General features: G+C 35.7%; 1 protein-coding gene across 8 annotated transcripts in view; it reads left to right on the forward strand.

Annotated features, from left to right (window-relative positions):
* SYNE2 (spectrin repeat containing nuclear envelope protein 2) overlaps window positions 1-16,837 on the forward strand; it is a 326,063-nt gene that overhangs the window by 161,635 nt on the left and 147,591 nt on the right. For all 8 annotated transcript variants that reach the window (XM_024133495.2, XM_024133470.2, XM_024133489.2 and 5 more), the window contains exons 45-48: window positions 2,430-2,771; window positions 11,892-12,047; window positions 12,875-13,140; window positions 14,145-16,239. In XM_024133495.2, coding sequence (XP_023989263.1) covers window positions 2,430-2,771; window positions 11,892-12,047; window positions 12,875-13,140; window positions 14,145-16,239 — 2,859 coding nt within the window. The remainder of the gene's footprint in view (window positions 1-2,429; window positions 2,772-11,891; window positions 12,048-12,874; window positions 13,141-14,144; window positions 16,240-16,837) is intronic.

A 16,837-nucleotide genomic window follows, 5' to 3' on the forward strand; every position in this document is an offset into this window, starting at 1 on the left:
TCCAAGGCACTGTTTGGGTGCCTTGGATACTGAGAAAAATGCAAGACACGAGCCTCACTCTGAGGAGCTCAGGCTCCTGTTGAAAAATTAAAATATAGCCTTCTGCTATAGCTAGAAGGAATCTCAGAAGCCGTCAAGTTCAGACTCCTCATTTTTTTTTTTAAAAACACATCTTTTTAAAAATACTTATTTATGGGCTTCCCTGGTGGCGCAGTGGTTGCGCGCCCGCCTGCCGATGCAGGGGAGCCCATTTTCTTAGCTGCTTCTTTCACAGTTATTTGACTGGAGATTGCATGGGGTGAGTCTCAGGGCAGCACTGCTGGCATGAGCTTGGGAATTTCTTATCTCTTCTTTTTAGGAACCTGGGAATCAAGCAAGCAGAACAGCTTGACATTGTGACAAGGCTACCTCCCTTTTAACAGTGATAATTTGACAAATGTTGAGGGCTCATCATGTCCAAGGCACTGTTTGGGTGCCTTGGATACTGAGAAAAATGCAAGACACGAGCCTCACTCTGAGGAGCTCAGGCTCCTGTTGAAAAATTAAAATATAGCCTTCTGCTATAGCTAGAAGGAATCTCAGAAGCCGTCAAGTTCAGACTCCTCATTTTTTTTTTAAAAACACATCTTTTTAAAAATACTTATTTGGTTGCACTGGGTCTTAGTTGCAGCAGGTGGGCTCCTTAGTCGTGGCATGAGAACTCCTAGTTGCAGCATGCATGTGGGATTTAGTTCCCTGACCAGGGATCAAACCCGGGCCCCCTCACGGGAGAGGCCGCAGCGGAGGGAGGCCCGCATACCACACACAAAAAAAAAAAAAAAATAAAAATAAAAATAAAAATACTTATTTATTTATTTGGTTGCACTGGGTCTTAGTTGCAGCAGGTGGGCTCCTTAGTCATGGCTCGCAGGCTCCTTAGTTGTGGCATGCATGTGGGATCTAGTTCCCTGACCAGGGATCGAACTCCAGCCCCCTGCATTGGGAGCATGAAATCTTAACCACTGCACCACCAGGGAAGTCCCAAGACTCCTCATTTTATACATGATGAGCTGAGTTCCAGAGAGGTGAGGAACTTACAAGGTCACCCAGGTTAAATGACAGAGTGGGTCTACAACTTGGGTCTTCTGACCCCACTAGACATCTCTCCTTGGGTGTCTCATAGTTATTTGTGGTTCAGCATGTCCAGAAAATAACTCATCATCTCCTTCCCTTTCTCCATACCCCAGCTCCCTACCAATGAGCCTGCTTCTTCTCTGATTCTGTGGGTATCTACACCATCTCTCTAGGCTGCTGAGTCAGAAACCTGGTTATCCTTTCCCAGACTCCCCAATCTAGACAGACATCAAGTGCTGTCTCTTTCATCTCTGGATTATCTCAACAATTTGTCCCTCCACTGTTACCCCCATTACTGCTGCATTAGAGCAGACCCTCATCTCACAGATCCCTGCATTAGACGTCTGAATGGGCTCCCTGCCTGCAGTATCACCCTCTCCGGTGCAGCTATCCCATGGCCCCCTCGGGTCTATCCAAAATGCAGTCTGGAACTCCCTTCTTCCAGCTAAAATGTTTCAGTGACCTGTACATATTTGTTAGCATACATCTTTCCATATTCTGTTACAATTATCTGTTTATTTCTTTGTCTTTCTCACTAGACTATAGGATTGTGAAGGGACTGTGTTTTACTCATCTATGTAATTTCAAAACCTATCATAATACTTGCTGTTTGTTAGATCAATGAATGAATATTTATTGTATAGTCCATTAGAACAGTGACTAATAAATATTATATAGTTCACCTAGTAACTTTAAGGCTTATGCTATTTCAGTAGTAACATCAGCAGCTGCTATAGTTTATCAAATTCCTTTTGCATGTAGAGGTCTCAAATTAGCCTCATCCATTCATGCGTTTAGTAAATATTGATTGAGTTTCTAATATATTTAAGATATTGCATTCGATAGATTGATTTAAACTTTGCTCTGAATTTTAAATATTAACACTAGATTCATGCAGGCACACTCTAAATGATTCTTTTATTCTTTTTAGGGCCTTGCACAAAGTAGGCACTTATTATTCAGTGTTTTGATTGTGTTTGATTTTAGTATTACTTGTATATTATGTAGTATCTTGAAAAAATATATACTCAATAAATATGTGTTGACCATTTCCTATGTTCCAGGAACTGGTTGTGAAAATTTTCTTTGTTACTTCTTATACATTTCTAGCATCTTATAAAATCTGTTAGAGAATTTGATCTGGGCTGCTACATTGGTTTAAATTTTGCCCAAAGTTCCTTCTTTGTGATATGGGTTGATAAGTTTTTTATACTTTCCACTAGTGAAGCAGAACACGCTATGATTTACAAAAGTCAATTAACTCTTGTGACAATTGAACAGTGATACTTTTGTGACAATCTTTTCTCCACTCACAGGAACTAGAGAATAGTCTCCGTTTACAAGATGGCACATTAGAGAAGATTTTAGCTTTAGCAAAATCCATCAAGCAAAATACATCTTCAGTGGGACAGAAGATTATTAAAGATGATATAAAATCACTTAAGTGTAAACAAAAAGATTTGGAAAACAGACTTGAATCTGCTAAGCAGGAGATGGAAAATTGTCTCAACAGCATTCTCAAATCAAAATGCTCAACAGAAAAGAAAGAAAAGTTTCCTCTGCCAGGCAGAGAGGAGCAGGTCACTTCTGATATACAGAAGTCCACTGAGGACTCAGCTGCAGTGGAAAAGTTGGAGGAAGACTGGGAAATAAATAAGGTAAGTGCTTGTGATTGCATCTCTAAGACATCGTGTCTGCGAATGAAGAGGTGTTGTTGGACTCTGAAAAGAGGGTCGTGAATCAAGCCTTCTGATTTCATAATTAAACCCTCAATCTGCTGGCTATTTATGATGCCCACTTGTCAAAAGAGCCCTTAGAAAACTGTCCAGGATTTCAGCAGTGAAATATTACTGTTCATCTGTTAGAAATGTCAGTCATCAATTTAGGTTTATTATTCTCTCTGATATGTAATCAGATACAGTTTCCTGGATCAGGAGCTCAAAGGCAAATTGGAAAAGGCAAAAGAAAATGTGCTCTACCCATATTTCTTAGGAAAAAAATCCAACAGCCCTATTTTTTAGGGTCTTTTTTTTTTTCGGTTGATTTCATAATGAAATCAGAGACCATTGAAAGGATAGGGGCCTTTCTTCTTATGTTAACCCTGTACTGCAAATGTATTTTTAAATGTTGTCAGATGATTTGGTGTGAGAATATCAACATTCAGGCTCCTGATTGTCCCTGTGGAGAAGAAAGAATGTTGTTTTGTTTTCATTCTAAACATCCAAATGGGTACATTTTCCTGTAGCTCTTAAAGTGCTTTCTCATAGGTTAGAGATTGAAATGGAAAAGGCTCAAAGAGCCATCCAGTAAGCTACATTTGAAAGAGCCTACCTGTTAGTCAGCCTCTCACAATCCAGGGTCCCGTGGGACAGCAGCAAAGGTTAGACCATTCAGGTGTGGGTCCTCGTCGGCTTTTTATGGAATACATGATACACAGGAATGAAGAAAGCCTACACTTCTGTTGTCTTCCTAGAGCAGAAATCATGGAGGATTAGAGGAACCAGATAGGGTTTTCTAGAAATGTGTAAAACAAGGTTAAATGCCAATGGAGCATCTCTCTGGCTATAGGAAAAGACTTCTAAATCCCACAAACAGTGTTAGATAGAGCTAAGGAAATATGTCTTAAAGGATTAGGGCCCTGTGGTGAAACTCTTGAAGCTGTACATGTAAAAGAAACTTTCTTAACGGTATTTAAAGAGCAGTAGATAAGTAAAAAAGGAAAAATACCTGAGTGCTTTCTATCCTAATTCATGACATTGCTAAAGGGATTTGCTTAATAACTTTAAGATTAGCTTCTCAGACCAATTTTGGCTGTGAACCCTCCAAATTCAAAAGAGTATATTGGAAACTATATAAAGATCATAACCCAATAAGATTTTTTTATTTATTAAGATTTCACTTAATCTTGAATGATGAGTTATTGATAATTTATGATACTTCATTAGAATGATTTGTTTTAGAGCAGATGGAGGGACTTAAGTCTTCAAATAATTTTTGCAGGTCTGGCCTAGAGGAATCTAGTTTTAATTTCTAGCAACATTTTACCTTTTTTTCCCCTCTTTTGTAACATGAATCTTTTTTCTTGAATCTGTGCTTCTTATTTTCTCTATGCTAAGTACTGACTGCATTTACTTTATTCTGTGTAACGTTAGACCAAGATCAAGAGCAGTTAAAAAAATTTTTTTAAATTTTCATTTTATTAAAATTTTTTATTTTTTAAGTTTTTTTAAATTGAAGTATAGTTGCTGTACCATATTATATAAATTGCAGATGTATGATATAGCAATTCACAATTTTTAAAGGTTATACTCCATTTATAGATATTATAAAATATTGGCTATATTCCCCATGTTGTACAATATATCCTTGTAGCTTATTTTATACCTAATAGTTTGTTAATCCCCTATTCCTTCCCCCTAACTTCTCCCCACTGGTAACTACAAGTTTGTTCTCTATATAAGAGCAGTTTGAAAGTTGAACTACAACTGGTATAAGAGATCAAAATAAGCTTAGACAAATATAATACAAAGTGACAAATATAAGACGCAGGTGTAAATTACTTAAGCAAGAGTCTCTATATAATGAATACATAGAGCACGTAAAAGCACAATTTACAGAATTATAAATCTGATTAATCAAAAACTATTGTGACAGTGAAAATAACCATTTAATTCATTAAAAACATTTACTGAGACCTCTTTTGTGCTAGTCATTCAGCTAGAAGTGAGAATACAATTGTCACAGTTTAAAATCTAATACTAATTAAATATCTAATTAATGCTCATTTCATGTGCCTTTTTGGAGCCTAGAAGGGCTTTTATCAGATTATGTAAAATCATCTCCAGAAAAAAATTTTAGGAAGTTTTATTTAATTTTATTATTTCTTTAATAAATTGCATTTGGTCTTAGAGTTGCTGAAAGTGTGATTGCACTTTTCAAAAATTGCCATTTTAGCATGTATATGTTTGAATCCATTGCCAAGAATTTCATTTTAGATGAAATTTAGGAGATATTTTAGATCCGGACCTTTGGCTGAATTTTTCTTTAATATCAAGAATATTAATGCAGACTTAGAGACAAAATAAGTTACAAAATGCAGTCTGAAGGGTGTGGGTGCTTATGATCCAAGATCATACTGGGTAATTTCACAGAGGTGAATTTCTAAAATTTTTTAAATATGAAAAGGCAAAACTGCCTTCCATTTCCTCCTTCCTATATAGGTTAAGTGAAGTAACCAATTAGGATATGATAAAAAATGAGGACTGACTAATCTCTTAAGATTCCAGGTGTCCATAAAAGGAAATGATAAAAAGGAAACACAGGGAAACTGATACATTCTTCATTTATTATTTTTCTAAAAATTCATAAAGCAACATTACGGCTTAACCCGTATTGAATGATCTTTTTTGCCCAGTCCTTCCCAAATGTCAACCTACATGACATAATTGCTCTTAAAAAAGAAAAAAAGTTTGTCTATAATTACCTCTTTAATTTCCTTGTTATTAGGTATAATTTAGTATGTCTGAATCATTTTTTGTTCTTTTCAACATTTTCTGAGCATTTATAATTTCAATATTTAAGAAGGCACCCATAGAGAAATCCTGGAAGGTGGATGATCACAGATACAAAACATGTAAGGCATCCAGCTGTGGGTGAGCGACCAGAAACTCAGGGGAGTCAGTACTAGAATGAAAAGGAGGAAAGAGTTTTCAGTCCTGGAGTAAATGATGTTTATTTCTGGTGTTGGTTATCCTAGTAAGTCAGTAAAAAAAAATTTGTAATGGAACATGTTGTTGGGCCATGTGTCAAGTCTGTCTTCCAAGTGTATTACTTTGCTCTTCTGGCCAGGATGCAAATCTTGTTTCTTACTCTAGAGGTATTTTTCTCAATCCAAGATTTATTTCTTTACAGGACAAGTGACTTACATGGTATACATGGTATTAACATCTACAAGCTGTATGCATTTGAGAACCGCGCTCCAAAGTCCTGAAATCTTAGGCTGAGAAACCTTAGAAAATTTCTATCCTAACCCTGTGTTTCAGGTTAGGGAATTAATGTCAGAAGATGTTAATCAGCCCAGTTCTCATTCTAGCAGAGCTGGGACTAGAGCCAGGCGCCTCTACCCAGCCTGATGCTTGGTGGTCTACCTCACAGTTTTACTGAATGTGTTACGTGGGTTGTTCATTGAGGTTTAATATGCCAGTATGCTATTTGACTCCAGTTCTCGTGTGTGTTTCAGACCTTCTCTACTCTCGTTAAGCCCAACCAAGCCCTGTTCCTGTCATTCCTAACAGATCTCTGGTCCACAACTGCTAGATTGATGGGTCCTCAATTTCTTTCCAACTCTACTTTATAATCCACAAATTGTTAATCTTGGCAATTGAAGACTAAATGAAATTCTCTTATTTATTTATTTTTTCTAATGTGAATTCATCTATACATCCATTCAGTAAAAATTTCTTGAACGGGCAGTTAGGGTTCATCGGCGAGTGAAAACAGACGTGGTCTCTATTCTCATAGAGCTTCTGGTCTAGAGGAGGAGACATACATTAATCAACTAATTAACTGATGAGAGGCTAATCACAGCAACTAAAGGAAGGAACACATTTCCATGATAATCTATAATAAAGGAGGCTGGCTTGAACTGTAGTTCTCTGAAGTTCAGAGAGCTTCTCTAAAGAAACAGCACTTGACCTGAGACCAGCAGCGTGGATTGGAGATAACAGAGCTCAGAGCTGGGTGTCAGGAGCACTCTTGGCAGAGAAAGTAGAATTTCCTCTTGTGGGGGGAGAAAGCATGAGGAGTCAGAAACTGGAATAAGGCCACTGCATAGGGGGAGGAGGAGGGGAGAAGGACAGAGGTGAGGCCTGGGAGGTAGGCAGGGCTGGCTGAGTCTCAAGTGCATTACAGGTCACGTTAACATTTTAGACAATACGCTAAGAGAAAGAGGCAGCCTCTGAGATTGACCGAGATTAACCTGATCTGCCATTCGGTTTTGTCTCTAAAAGTGATGGATGTTTGCTTATGCTTAGAATTGTTTTTTACTACTTCATGTTGGAATGCTTTAGAGAAGAAAGAAATATATCCTCTAGAGTATGTATGACACTGTCCCAATGTTGGCAGGTTATAAGTGATAGATGTAGCTTCTCACTGTCACAGAATTATTATAGCCACGGGGCCATTGCCCCTGAATGGGTAAAAGGATAGTGAAGCTGTCATGGTCTTTACCTCTTCACTGTGCTGCTAGGTTTGCGCAAGCCAGAGACAAGCTCAGTGTTTTAAATATTAAAGTAAAATGTTTACTTTGTGAATTAAGAGACATAAAAATGACAGTATCACAGTCCTACCCTTTAGGAGAATTGATGATATTCTTTCTCACCTCCTGTTCTTTTCCAAACAGGCCAAACTCAAAGAAAAGATACATAGTTGAAAAAAAGCAACAGTTTTTTAAAAAGTAAATATAGTTAGCAATATAACAGAACCAGGCTTTTGATAGAATCGTCATTTTCTACTTTAAATTTATTAACTTTGAAAATTCCATTTATGCTCAGAGTTTCAATATGTATGCTTATTACGTTATACTTTGTCTTAAGTTTATACTGATCGTAGATTTTTTTTATTTTTTTTTTTAAGAAAAATTCCAGGAGAAGTGGAGAAGGGAAAGAATCAGATGTCCTGGGACTTAGAGTTCATAAGGACTCATGAGAGTCCATACATTGGAGTAGATACTCCAGAATTGACAGGGCCCTTGAAGAGAAAGGGAGAAAGGCCAACAAGAAAATCTCTAACCCAGAGAAAGGACTAGGACCTACTTATTCTGACTGCGGGTGGGAAAAGAAGGTCTCCCATGAGAAATCAGAACCACCCTATATCTCAAACAGGTTTAGAGTCCAAATCTATACTACTTGCATTGTGGAGCAATTCAAGTTAAGAAATTAACATGTAAATCAGCCTCTGTCTATCTCCTTGCTTACCTGGAAGAAGCAAACACAAATCTGCATAAGGGGGCGCGGTCAGTTCTACCAATCAGGCCATAGGGATTCCCACAATGTAGTTTAAAAAAAAAGTCTGATAACCCTGAGTTAGTATGAATCAGTCAATCAATCAATAACACAAAGGAACTTTCCACCAGAAGAGTCCTCATCACTAAAATTGAGAGGAATTAATACACTGGGATAGTGAGACAGTGCAGCAGTTTGAAAGATATTATACAGTAATACGTTGTAAATGGTTAGTGATAGATGGATTTGAAATCATAATGAGAGAATAAAATACTTTGAGAAAAAAGGTTAGATTTGAAAAAGAACCATATGGAACTTCAATCATGTTTTTTAAGTCATTGAGATTAAGATTGCTCTGGCCAAGTAGCACACTTGATACAGCTTGAAGAGAGAATTAGTTCGCTAAAATATGTTAGAAAATTACCCACAATCCAACACAGAGCTATAAAGAGATGGAAAAGAGGAAAGAGATTTTAAGGACCCAGTGGCTATAATGAGATGGTCAAACACAATTTTGGTAGGAGTTCTAGAAGGAGAGAATAGAGAGAATGGAGGAAGAGAAAGGCTGGGAATTTTCCAGAATTGAAGAATAATATGAATTCTCAATTTCAAGAGGTACAGAGAACCTTAAACAGGCTAAATAAAAATAAATTATTATGTAAATTATTACGGAAATACGTTATATTTTTGAGATCTCAGGGTATAGAAGATTTTTTTCTTAAAAAGGCCCTAAAAGCAGAAGCCCAAACAGGAAAAGACTGATAAATTTGACTGCATTCAAACATTAAAGTCATATTCAACAAAAGATACCATATATAAAGTTTAAAGACAATCTACTGATAGATACTAATTGCAGTACATAAAACGGTTAAAAGACTAGTATCCAGTATATAAAAGAACACCAGAAATTATAACCAACCCAATGAAAAATAGTCAATGATTATGCAAAAGTAATCCACAGGAGGTAAGACTCACATGACCAGGGAGCATAAAACAATAATGATGTCAACTTCACGCCCAATGTATTGGCAGAAATTATTGTCTGTTGGTACCAAATACCAGAGAGGATTAGGGAAAATACAGATTCTTTTACCATGCTGGTAGGAACAAATCAATAACTGTCTATCGAGAATCAAAAGGAGTAATTTCAGTTCTAGGAAAACGTCCCAAAGAAACTCACACATATGTGCAAGAAGGCCTAAAACAAGGGTGTTTATCACACTAATATCTATAATAGGAAAAGTTGGAAGCAATGATAATGTCCATAGTAGCCTGACAGACAAATAAGTCGTGTTCATTCAGATAGCAGAGCAGTATTCAAACGTAAAATGACTGAATGGGATTTATATCTGACACCATGATAAACCTCAAAACATACCGCTGAGTGAAGAAACTAAGTTGTAAAATGATACATGTATGATTCCAATTTTATAAGAATTAAAAATATATAAAACAATACTGTATGTATATTAACACATGTAGTCAAAGTATAAAGACAAGTATGTGTGGCTTTTAGAATAGTGGTTAGTTCTAGGGAGGAAGAGATGAGAAAGGGTTGAGGACTGGGCTTTAAATTATATTTTTAATATAGAAAATTATATCAGTTATATCTGTGTCATGGGTAATGATTATCTGTTATATTCTGTTGTTTTAAATATATTTGAATTCTCTTATAATTTAAAATAAGATGTTTCAAATGAGCCTGCAAAATAAAAATAACATATAGCTAAGGGTGATGAGCAAATGATCACTGGTTATGAAATATGAAAGAATCTTTCCAGGAGCCAATCAGGGCACAAGACTGTGTTCTAACCTCTCGGGCATGAGCAAAGGAATGTTACCTTTAAAATTTAAAATGTTTGTTTGAGGGATTCTGTTGGATTTTCTGCCAAAGTGGATACATGGCTTTTGGATTTGGTAAACAAATGGTGTTATGGGGTGATTTCAGTTTTTTTAGGATGCTCTCCCTGACCACAGAAGGCAGATTACAAATGGCAGGTTATAAATGTGGCTAGTACTTAAGTGACCAGTCCATCAGGTAAGAGAGACCAGGGCTCTGAATTCCTAATAAATTATTGATAAGAAGTAAAGTTTTCCTGGGTTTAGTATCTATGCCTTTTAGCTCAGGAGCTCTTGCCCTACAGGTGGATTTGTTGGGTGCTGTAAGCAACAGTAGCCATCAGATTAAAAGGAGGCAGGCATCCACCTCATAGAATTGCAGTTCATGGCATAGAGCACCCATGGGCCAATGAAATCTGTGGTGTACCACCCCTGTCCTTTCGTCTCACAGCCTTCCTGGATCTTCCCCCGCCCCCCCAACCCGAGATGCTGCCTTCCATGGAGATTTGAACCATAGTTTGCACGAATAAATTGGAAATGGAGGAAATTTGCAAAATCATTTCTATTATTTGCAGCCTTGTAGAAGAAGTAACTTGGGCTAAGTGCCAAGTAAATACTTCAAAACCAGTAACACTGGTCAGCTGAATTTTCTTGCCAGTTAGTATTGGTGAAGCTCCAGACAGTATCTGTTTTATTTAAATAAACTCTAATTTTAGAATAGTTTCACACTGACAGAAAACTTGCAAAGATAGTACAGATAGTTCTCATATATCCCTTACCCAGTTTCCCCTATTGTTAACATCTTACATTACTATCTAGTAATGTATCTACTATCTACTACTAAAACAGCAATTTCTACCTTGTTTGGAGATGTGGACACATTTTATTCACAGACTTGATACCTCAAAGATTTTTACTGACATGAAAGTATATGGCAAAATTAAATGGTATTTCACTTATAAAGTAACCTGAAAATAAAAACTAATACCTTAGCAAAATAACGGGAAATCTTTTAAAATTACTGATAAAGTGCCTGTTGTATGTAAGTGCTCAACAAATATTTGCTGAAAGAATGAATAAATGAGTTGAAATGGCGTCTCTGTATATCCTATTGAGAACCTCAGTTTCTTAGGGCTTTCAGAAAAGATCAGATTACCGCATATGTAACCTGTTCTGCCATACCCAGAATTGGAATTCTTGCCTTTACGTAATTTAAGGCATAACATTTTTTTTTAAGAAGGAAATTCCTCTTTTTTTGTAAAGATTTTTTTGATGTGGACAATTTTTTGGGGGGGACCTTTTTTTTTTTTTTTAAGTCTTTATTGAATTTGTTACAATATTGCTTCTGGGTTTTTGTTTGTTTGTTTGTTTGTTTTTTATGTTTTGGTTTTTTTGGCGAGGCATGTGGGATCTTAGTTCCCCGACCAGGGATCTAACCCGTACCTCCTGCATTGGAAGGCAAAATCTTAACCACTGCCAGGAAGTCCCTAGGCATAACATTTTTAACATCATGAAATTTTGGTATTTTGGTGTTTCCTTCATCTATCCACAAACTATTTTAAGCTACTACTGGGTACCACTGAATGCTCATTTATTTGCCCAGCCCTCTGCATTATGGTGAATACTAAGTATAAACTTTGGAACTTTTCCTTTTTCCATATCCGTTTTCTTTCTTTAAGACTGTAGATATTCCTCGGTATATAACTGAGCAATGCCAGATCCTATACTGTCTTGTCAAAAAAGTTTCATTTTTCTTGGGATACCAATATTAGCATTAAATATTGCATGGAAAAATCCTCTTTGGTAGTGGCCAGATATACTTGTGAAAAGTCTTTAATCTGAGTAAATAGAAGAAACTGGAATTATTTCATCAAGAAAAATAAAAATTATTTATTTGGAAGGTAGACTATTCAGCAATTAATCTTTTTATGTTTTCAGAATTCAGCTGTGGAAATGGTTTTGTCAAAACAACTTTCCCTTGATGTTCAAGAAAGCATGAAAACCACTGAAGATGAGCAGAAAGTCAATGAGCTGCAAAATCAACCTTTAGAATTAGATATTATGTTAAGAAATGAACAATTAAAAGAGATAGAGGTATGGAAACAAGAAAAATACTGACAACATGATTGCATCATTTATCCAGTACAATACAATATATTTTAATTACCAAAAAATTGCTTTCACAGAATGAAAAGTCTTATTTAACCTTTGCCTGATGATCAGTTTGGTAACTATATAATTATGTACTAATCAGTAAGTTGTATAAATCTTTCCATTTAAGAAGTGTAAGAGTTTAATGAACATTAGTCTTCTCTTTCACAAAGTTCCTAAAAGCTTACTTATTCAGTAAGAAAATTTGGAGATTCTGACTTGCCATCATTCCTTTTCTTAGTCCTATGTATTTTTCTGATTCTGACAAATTCCTTTTATTTTTCCTGATTATCAGCATTATGGGATACTCCTTTGTTTTTACAGCTGTGTTTACATAGCTATGGAAAGGCATCTAAAAGTCCAATACATGTCCATGTTTTTTAAAATGACCCTTACAATTTTAGCTAAGTTTACATAGCAGTAAACATGTATCTAAAACAGGAAAGAGAGGGGATGCATGTAAATAATAAAAGAAGATAAATCTTCTTTAGACATTGTAGAATCTTTTAACACAATAGGGTGACCAGTTTGCTATTAACATTAGACCAATGGTGAGTGTTAGTCTACATTTTAACATGACTCTAGTAAAAAAAAAAATCTTTTAAATGTCAGGACCTTAGTTTCTCTGTGTGCAAATGAAATATTTAAAACATCTTCTTGGGATAGAATGTGTTACTGAAAGGAAAGAGCAAAGGGGAAAAAAATAAATGAGTTAATTAATGAGTGAATGAGTGAACATATATTTATTGATTTCCTTGACTTGTTTTTAGGAATTATGTACCCAGTTGGAAGCAAAGAAAGCAGCCATTGAACCACTAGAACAAATTGAATATCTTAAGAAAGCAGAAACAAGTGCCTTGTTTCCCCACAGTGAAAGGTATTCAGTGCAGCACTTGGACAGTCTGCTTCAGGCACTTATGACTTTGAAGAAAAAGAAAGAAAGCCAATACTGTCTCCTTAAAGATTTTCAGGAACACCTCGTGGCAGTTGAATCCTCAATGAAAGCCTTGTTGACAGAAAAGGAAAGTCTAAAAGTGTAAGTAAAAGAATGTAGGATGTGCATTCTTTGTATTCAACCATAGGCTCCACTGCCTTGGACAGGCCCAGGGTGTTAAGAGTTTATACTATTAAAGAATATTATGATTTTAATACTACAGTGTGGAAATTAATTTCATATGGAAACCACTGAAGAAAATTCTGTTGGTTTCATGCAAAAAAAATTCATATTTTACAATTAAATTATATTAATTTTACAAATTAATTTATTAAACTATTAACTCACACTATAAATATCTGCAAAATAAGTTTAAGTTCTATGGAATTTAGCATTTTTTTGCCAAGAGATTATTCTAAACTATGGGAGGGGGGCAGAAACATTATCAATACAATTGTTTAATATTAACATACTTGGTTTAAATAGTTTGGAACATAAGGAATATATATGTATTGTAATGGTTTCTTCTTACATGTATGTACTCCTTTTGGCTTTGAAAATGATGGCTGAAGATTGTAGATATAGTCATAACTTGTAAACATTTTCTCATTATTAAAAAGTTTTATACTTTTGCCTAAATGGGGTTCACTTTCAGTGACATCCTCTGAGGAAACAATTTTATATTTAAAAGATTAGCCTGATGATTGTACCTTCTTAGTCAATATCTTTATCATTATTGTTGGTAAGATGATAACAAAGGGGTTGGATGTTGTAATTTCACTTAGTCCTAGCCTAACTTTGTACAAGTATTTCACAGGTGACAGAGTACTTTTACATACATTCCTCCCTTCACTTTTCACTCCCTTCCTGTGCTTCTGCATTTTTATGATACTCATTTTATAGACAAGCTTTCTACATTGTCACACATTAATTGAGAGCTACAGTAAACAAGATTCTGATTTTTATTTTAAGGACAGAGTGTTCTTACAGACAACCTAATCTTCTCTTCTGTGAATTCAAAGCAGAATTAATTTCTTTTAATGACAGCTAACCTCATGTTGATGTATAGTAAATATTAATCAGCTCCATTTTTCTTCTTTTGCTAGGGGACCACTGGACAGTGCAACCTATATGGACAAAATTAAAAAATTACTGGCATCAATAGAAAAAGAGAAAAATTCTTTAAGCAAGTTGAAAATCGAATGGGAAAATTTATCAAACTGTCTGACTGACCTGGATAAGAAGCTGTTGGAAAGCCAGATGAAGCAACTTGAACATGGTTGGGAGCAAATGGAACAACTGGTCCAGAAGAAGTATTCTCAGCAAGTGGTGGGACATGATGAGTTTACGATTCTCATGAGTAAGATCCAAGACCTTGAAATTTCTCTGCAGCAGCAGCAGCAGTGTCTGCAGTTAAGGCTGGACTCTCCAGAAGAAGGGAATCAAAGCATGGTTGCCTTGGCCACTGAACTCCAGACTATCAAGCATAGATTTTCTGTGTTCAAGGGGCGAGCTGAACTTCAGATGAAGAGGATTTGGGGAGAAAAAGAAAAGAAGATTTTAGAAGATGCAATAAATAATTTGCAGAAGCAATTAGAAGCGTTGGAACCATTAAACATAGAGGTGGAAAATCAGATCAAGAAGTGTGAAACCAGGTACAAGATGAAAGAGGCTATCTTATGGGTCAAAAATCTGTTAGGTGAACTCGTCCCTACCATTTCCCTTCTCCCAGACAATATTCTTTCACAGATCAGAAAATGCAAGGTGGTGCACGATGGCATTCTAGATAAGCAACAGGTTGTGGAGTCATTGGTTGAAGAGGTCAAAGATAATATTCCTAACCTTACAGCATATGAGAGCAGTGATTTAAATAACCTCCTACAGGACTTACAGAATCAATACCAAATGCTAGTCTTAAAATCAACTCAAAGATCACAGCAATTAGAATTTAAATTGGAAGAAAGAAGCAAATTTGTTGGGGTAATAGGGAAGGTTCAACTTTCACTTCAAGGAAATGAAACACTGATGATCCCCAAGATGGAAACAACCTCCACAGAAGCTGAACTAGAACATCAGTATGTCACTTTGACCATTTCTCAGAAGGAATTGCAGGAAATTGAGAGTGTAATCACAACACATCTTCAGGAACAAACAAACATCTATAAAGATCTAAGTGTATTTGAAAGATTATTTCTAGATGATCAATTGAAAAATCTTAAGACTAGAGCCAACAGAACACAAAGATTCATTCAAAATAAATGTAATGAAGTAGAACACAAGATAAATTTTTATAGAGAATTTTATGAAAAAACATCTGTGCTTCAGAAGGAGGTTGACCATATACAGCACAATGAACTGCTACTAAATCCAGAAATAAATCCAGATATTAAAGAGGAGTTGTATCATCTTAAAGACCAAATCACTGGTATTCGATCTGGTATCCTACAAGTATTGAAACTCAAAGAAGTGTTTGACTGTGTAGGACTAAATTGGGATTGGTCCCAACTTGACCAATTACAAACCCAAATACTTGAAAAAGAAAAGGAACTTGAAGAAAAAATTAAGCAGTTAGATACATTTGTGGCAGAATATGGCAAATATCAGGCATCACTAGGTAAATTGAGGGCTATGGATCTGCAAGTTAAGAAAAGGGCTGAAGCACTGCTAACAGCGCCTAACACCCCACCAGAAAGCAGTCTGCTCAATGCTCAAATTTTGAATCAGAGAATCAGGAAAGTCATCTGCTTGTATCATGAAATAATCAGGAAATTAAGTGAAAATAAGGACTTTGATGACTCATTCAAAGAGAAAGAAATGCTACAAATAAAACTGTATGCAGAAGAAAATGATAAGTTACACAAGGTTCTCCAAAATATAGTCCTGGAATCCCAACCGAAAGAAATGGATGAAAAGAATTTTCAGGACAAACTAGAAAATTCCTTACATGTTTTAAATCAGATAAAATCTCAGTTACAACAGCCTTTACTTATAAATTTGCAAATTGAACATATCCAGAATGAAAAAGTTAATTGTGAAATGTTTCAAGAACAAGTTCAGGCAGAAATGGATAGCATTAAAGCTGTGACTGTTCTTGAGAAGCAAAGAGAAGAAAACTCTTCTGAAGCTAGTGATGTGGAGACAAAATTACATGACATTGAAGATCTTCACATGCAGCTTAATGCAAGCATTGATTTGCGCACAGTAAGTTTTTTAATTAGGTGGTTAATGTATTTGTTTTAATTTCATGATTTTATGTTTTACTCTAGTTAATATCCACATTTCTCAAGAAGTTACACGTTCTATAGAAATATTCTGCACAGGAGAATAGCCATTTTAAAGAACTTCAAAGGTCCAGTTTATAATCCCAACTCATTCTACATCTAAATACAGTTCCTTACAGTTTGGAAAAAGATGAATTTGACACCTTTATTTCTGTATCCCTCGTAGCTTCTGTTGAGCTCAGAATCAAAAAGTTTGTGATTTTTGTTTGTTTGCTTTTCAGAAATAATAGAGTGTAGTGGAAGAAATGTGGTATAAAGAACACAAGATAATAACTCCACATTTATTTAGAACTTACAGTGTCTAGGAAGTGTGCTGAACACTTTATCTTTAATCCTCATAGCAACTCTGTGAAGTGGGTGCTATTATTAGCCCCATTTTAAAATAAGGAAATTGAAGTTCAGAAACATCAACAGTTTTCTCAAGGTGTTGAAATAGTAACAGAACCAGGATTCATGTTGAGATCTGTGTGATTTTAGAGCAGGGGTCATCAAATTAAGGCCCATGGGCAGAATTTGCC

Source organism: Physeter macrocephalus, chromosome 11 (genome assembly GCF_002837175.3).
Source record: "Physeter macrocephalus isolate SW-GA chromosome 11, ASM283717v5, whole genome shotgun sequence".
NCBI lineage: Eukaryota > Metazoa > Chordata > Mammalia > Artiodactyla > Physeteridae > Physeter > Physeter macrocephalus.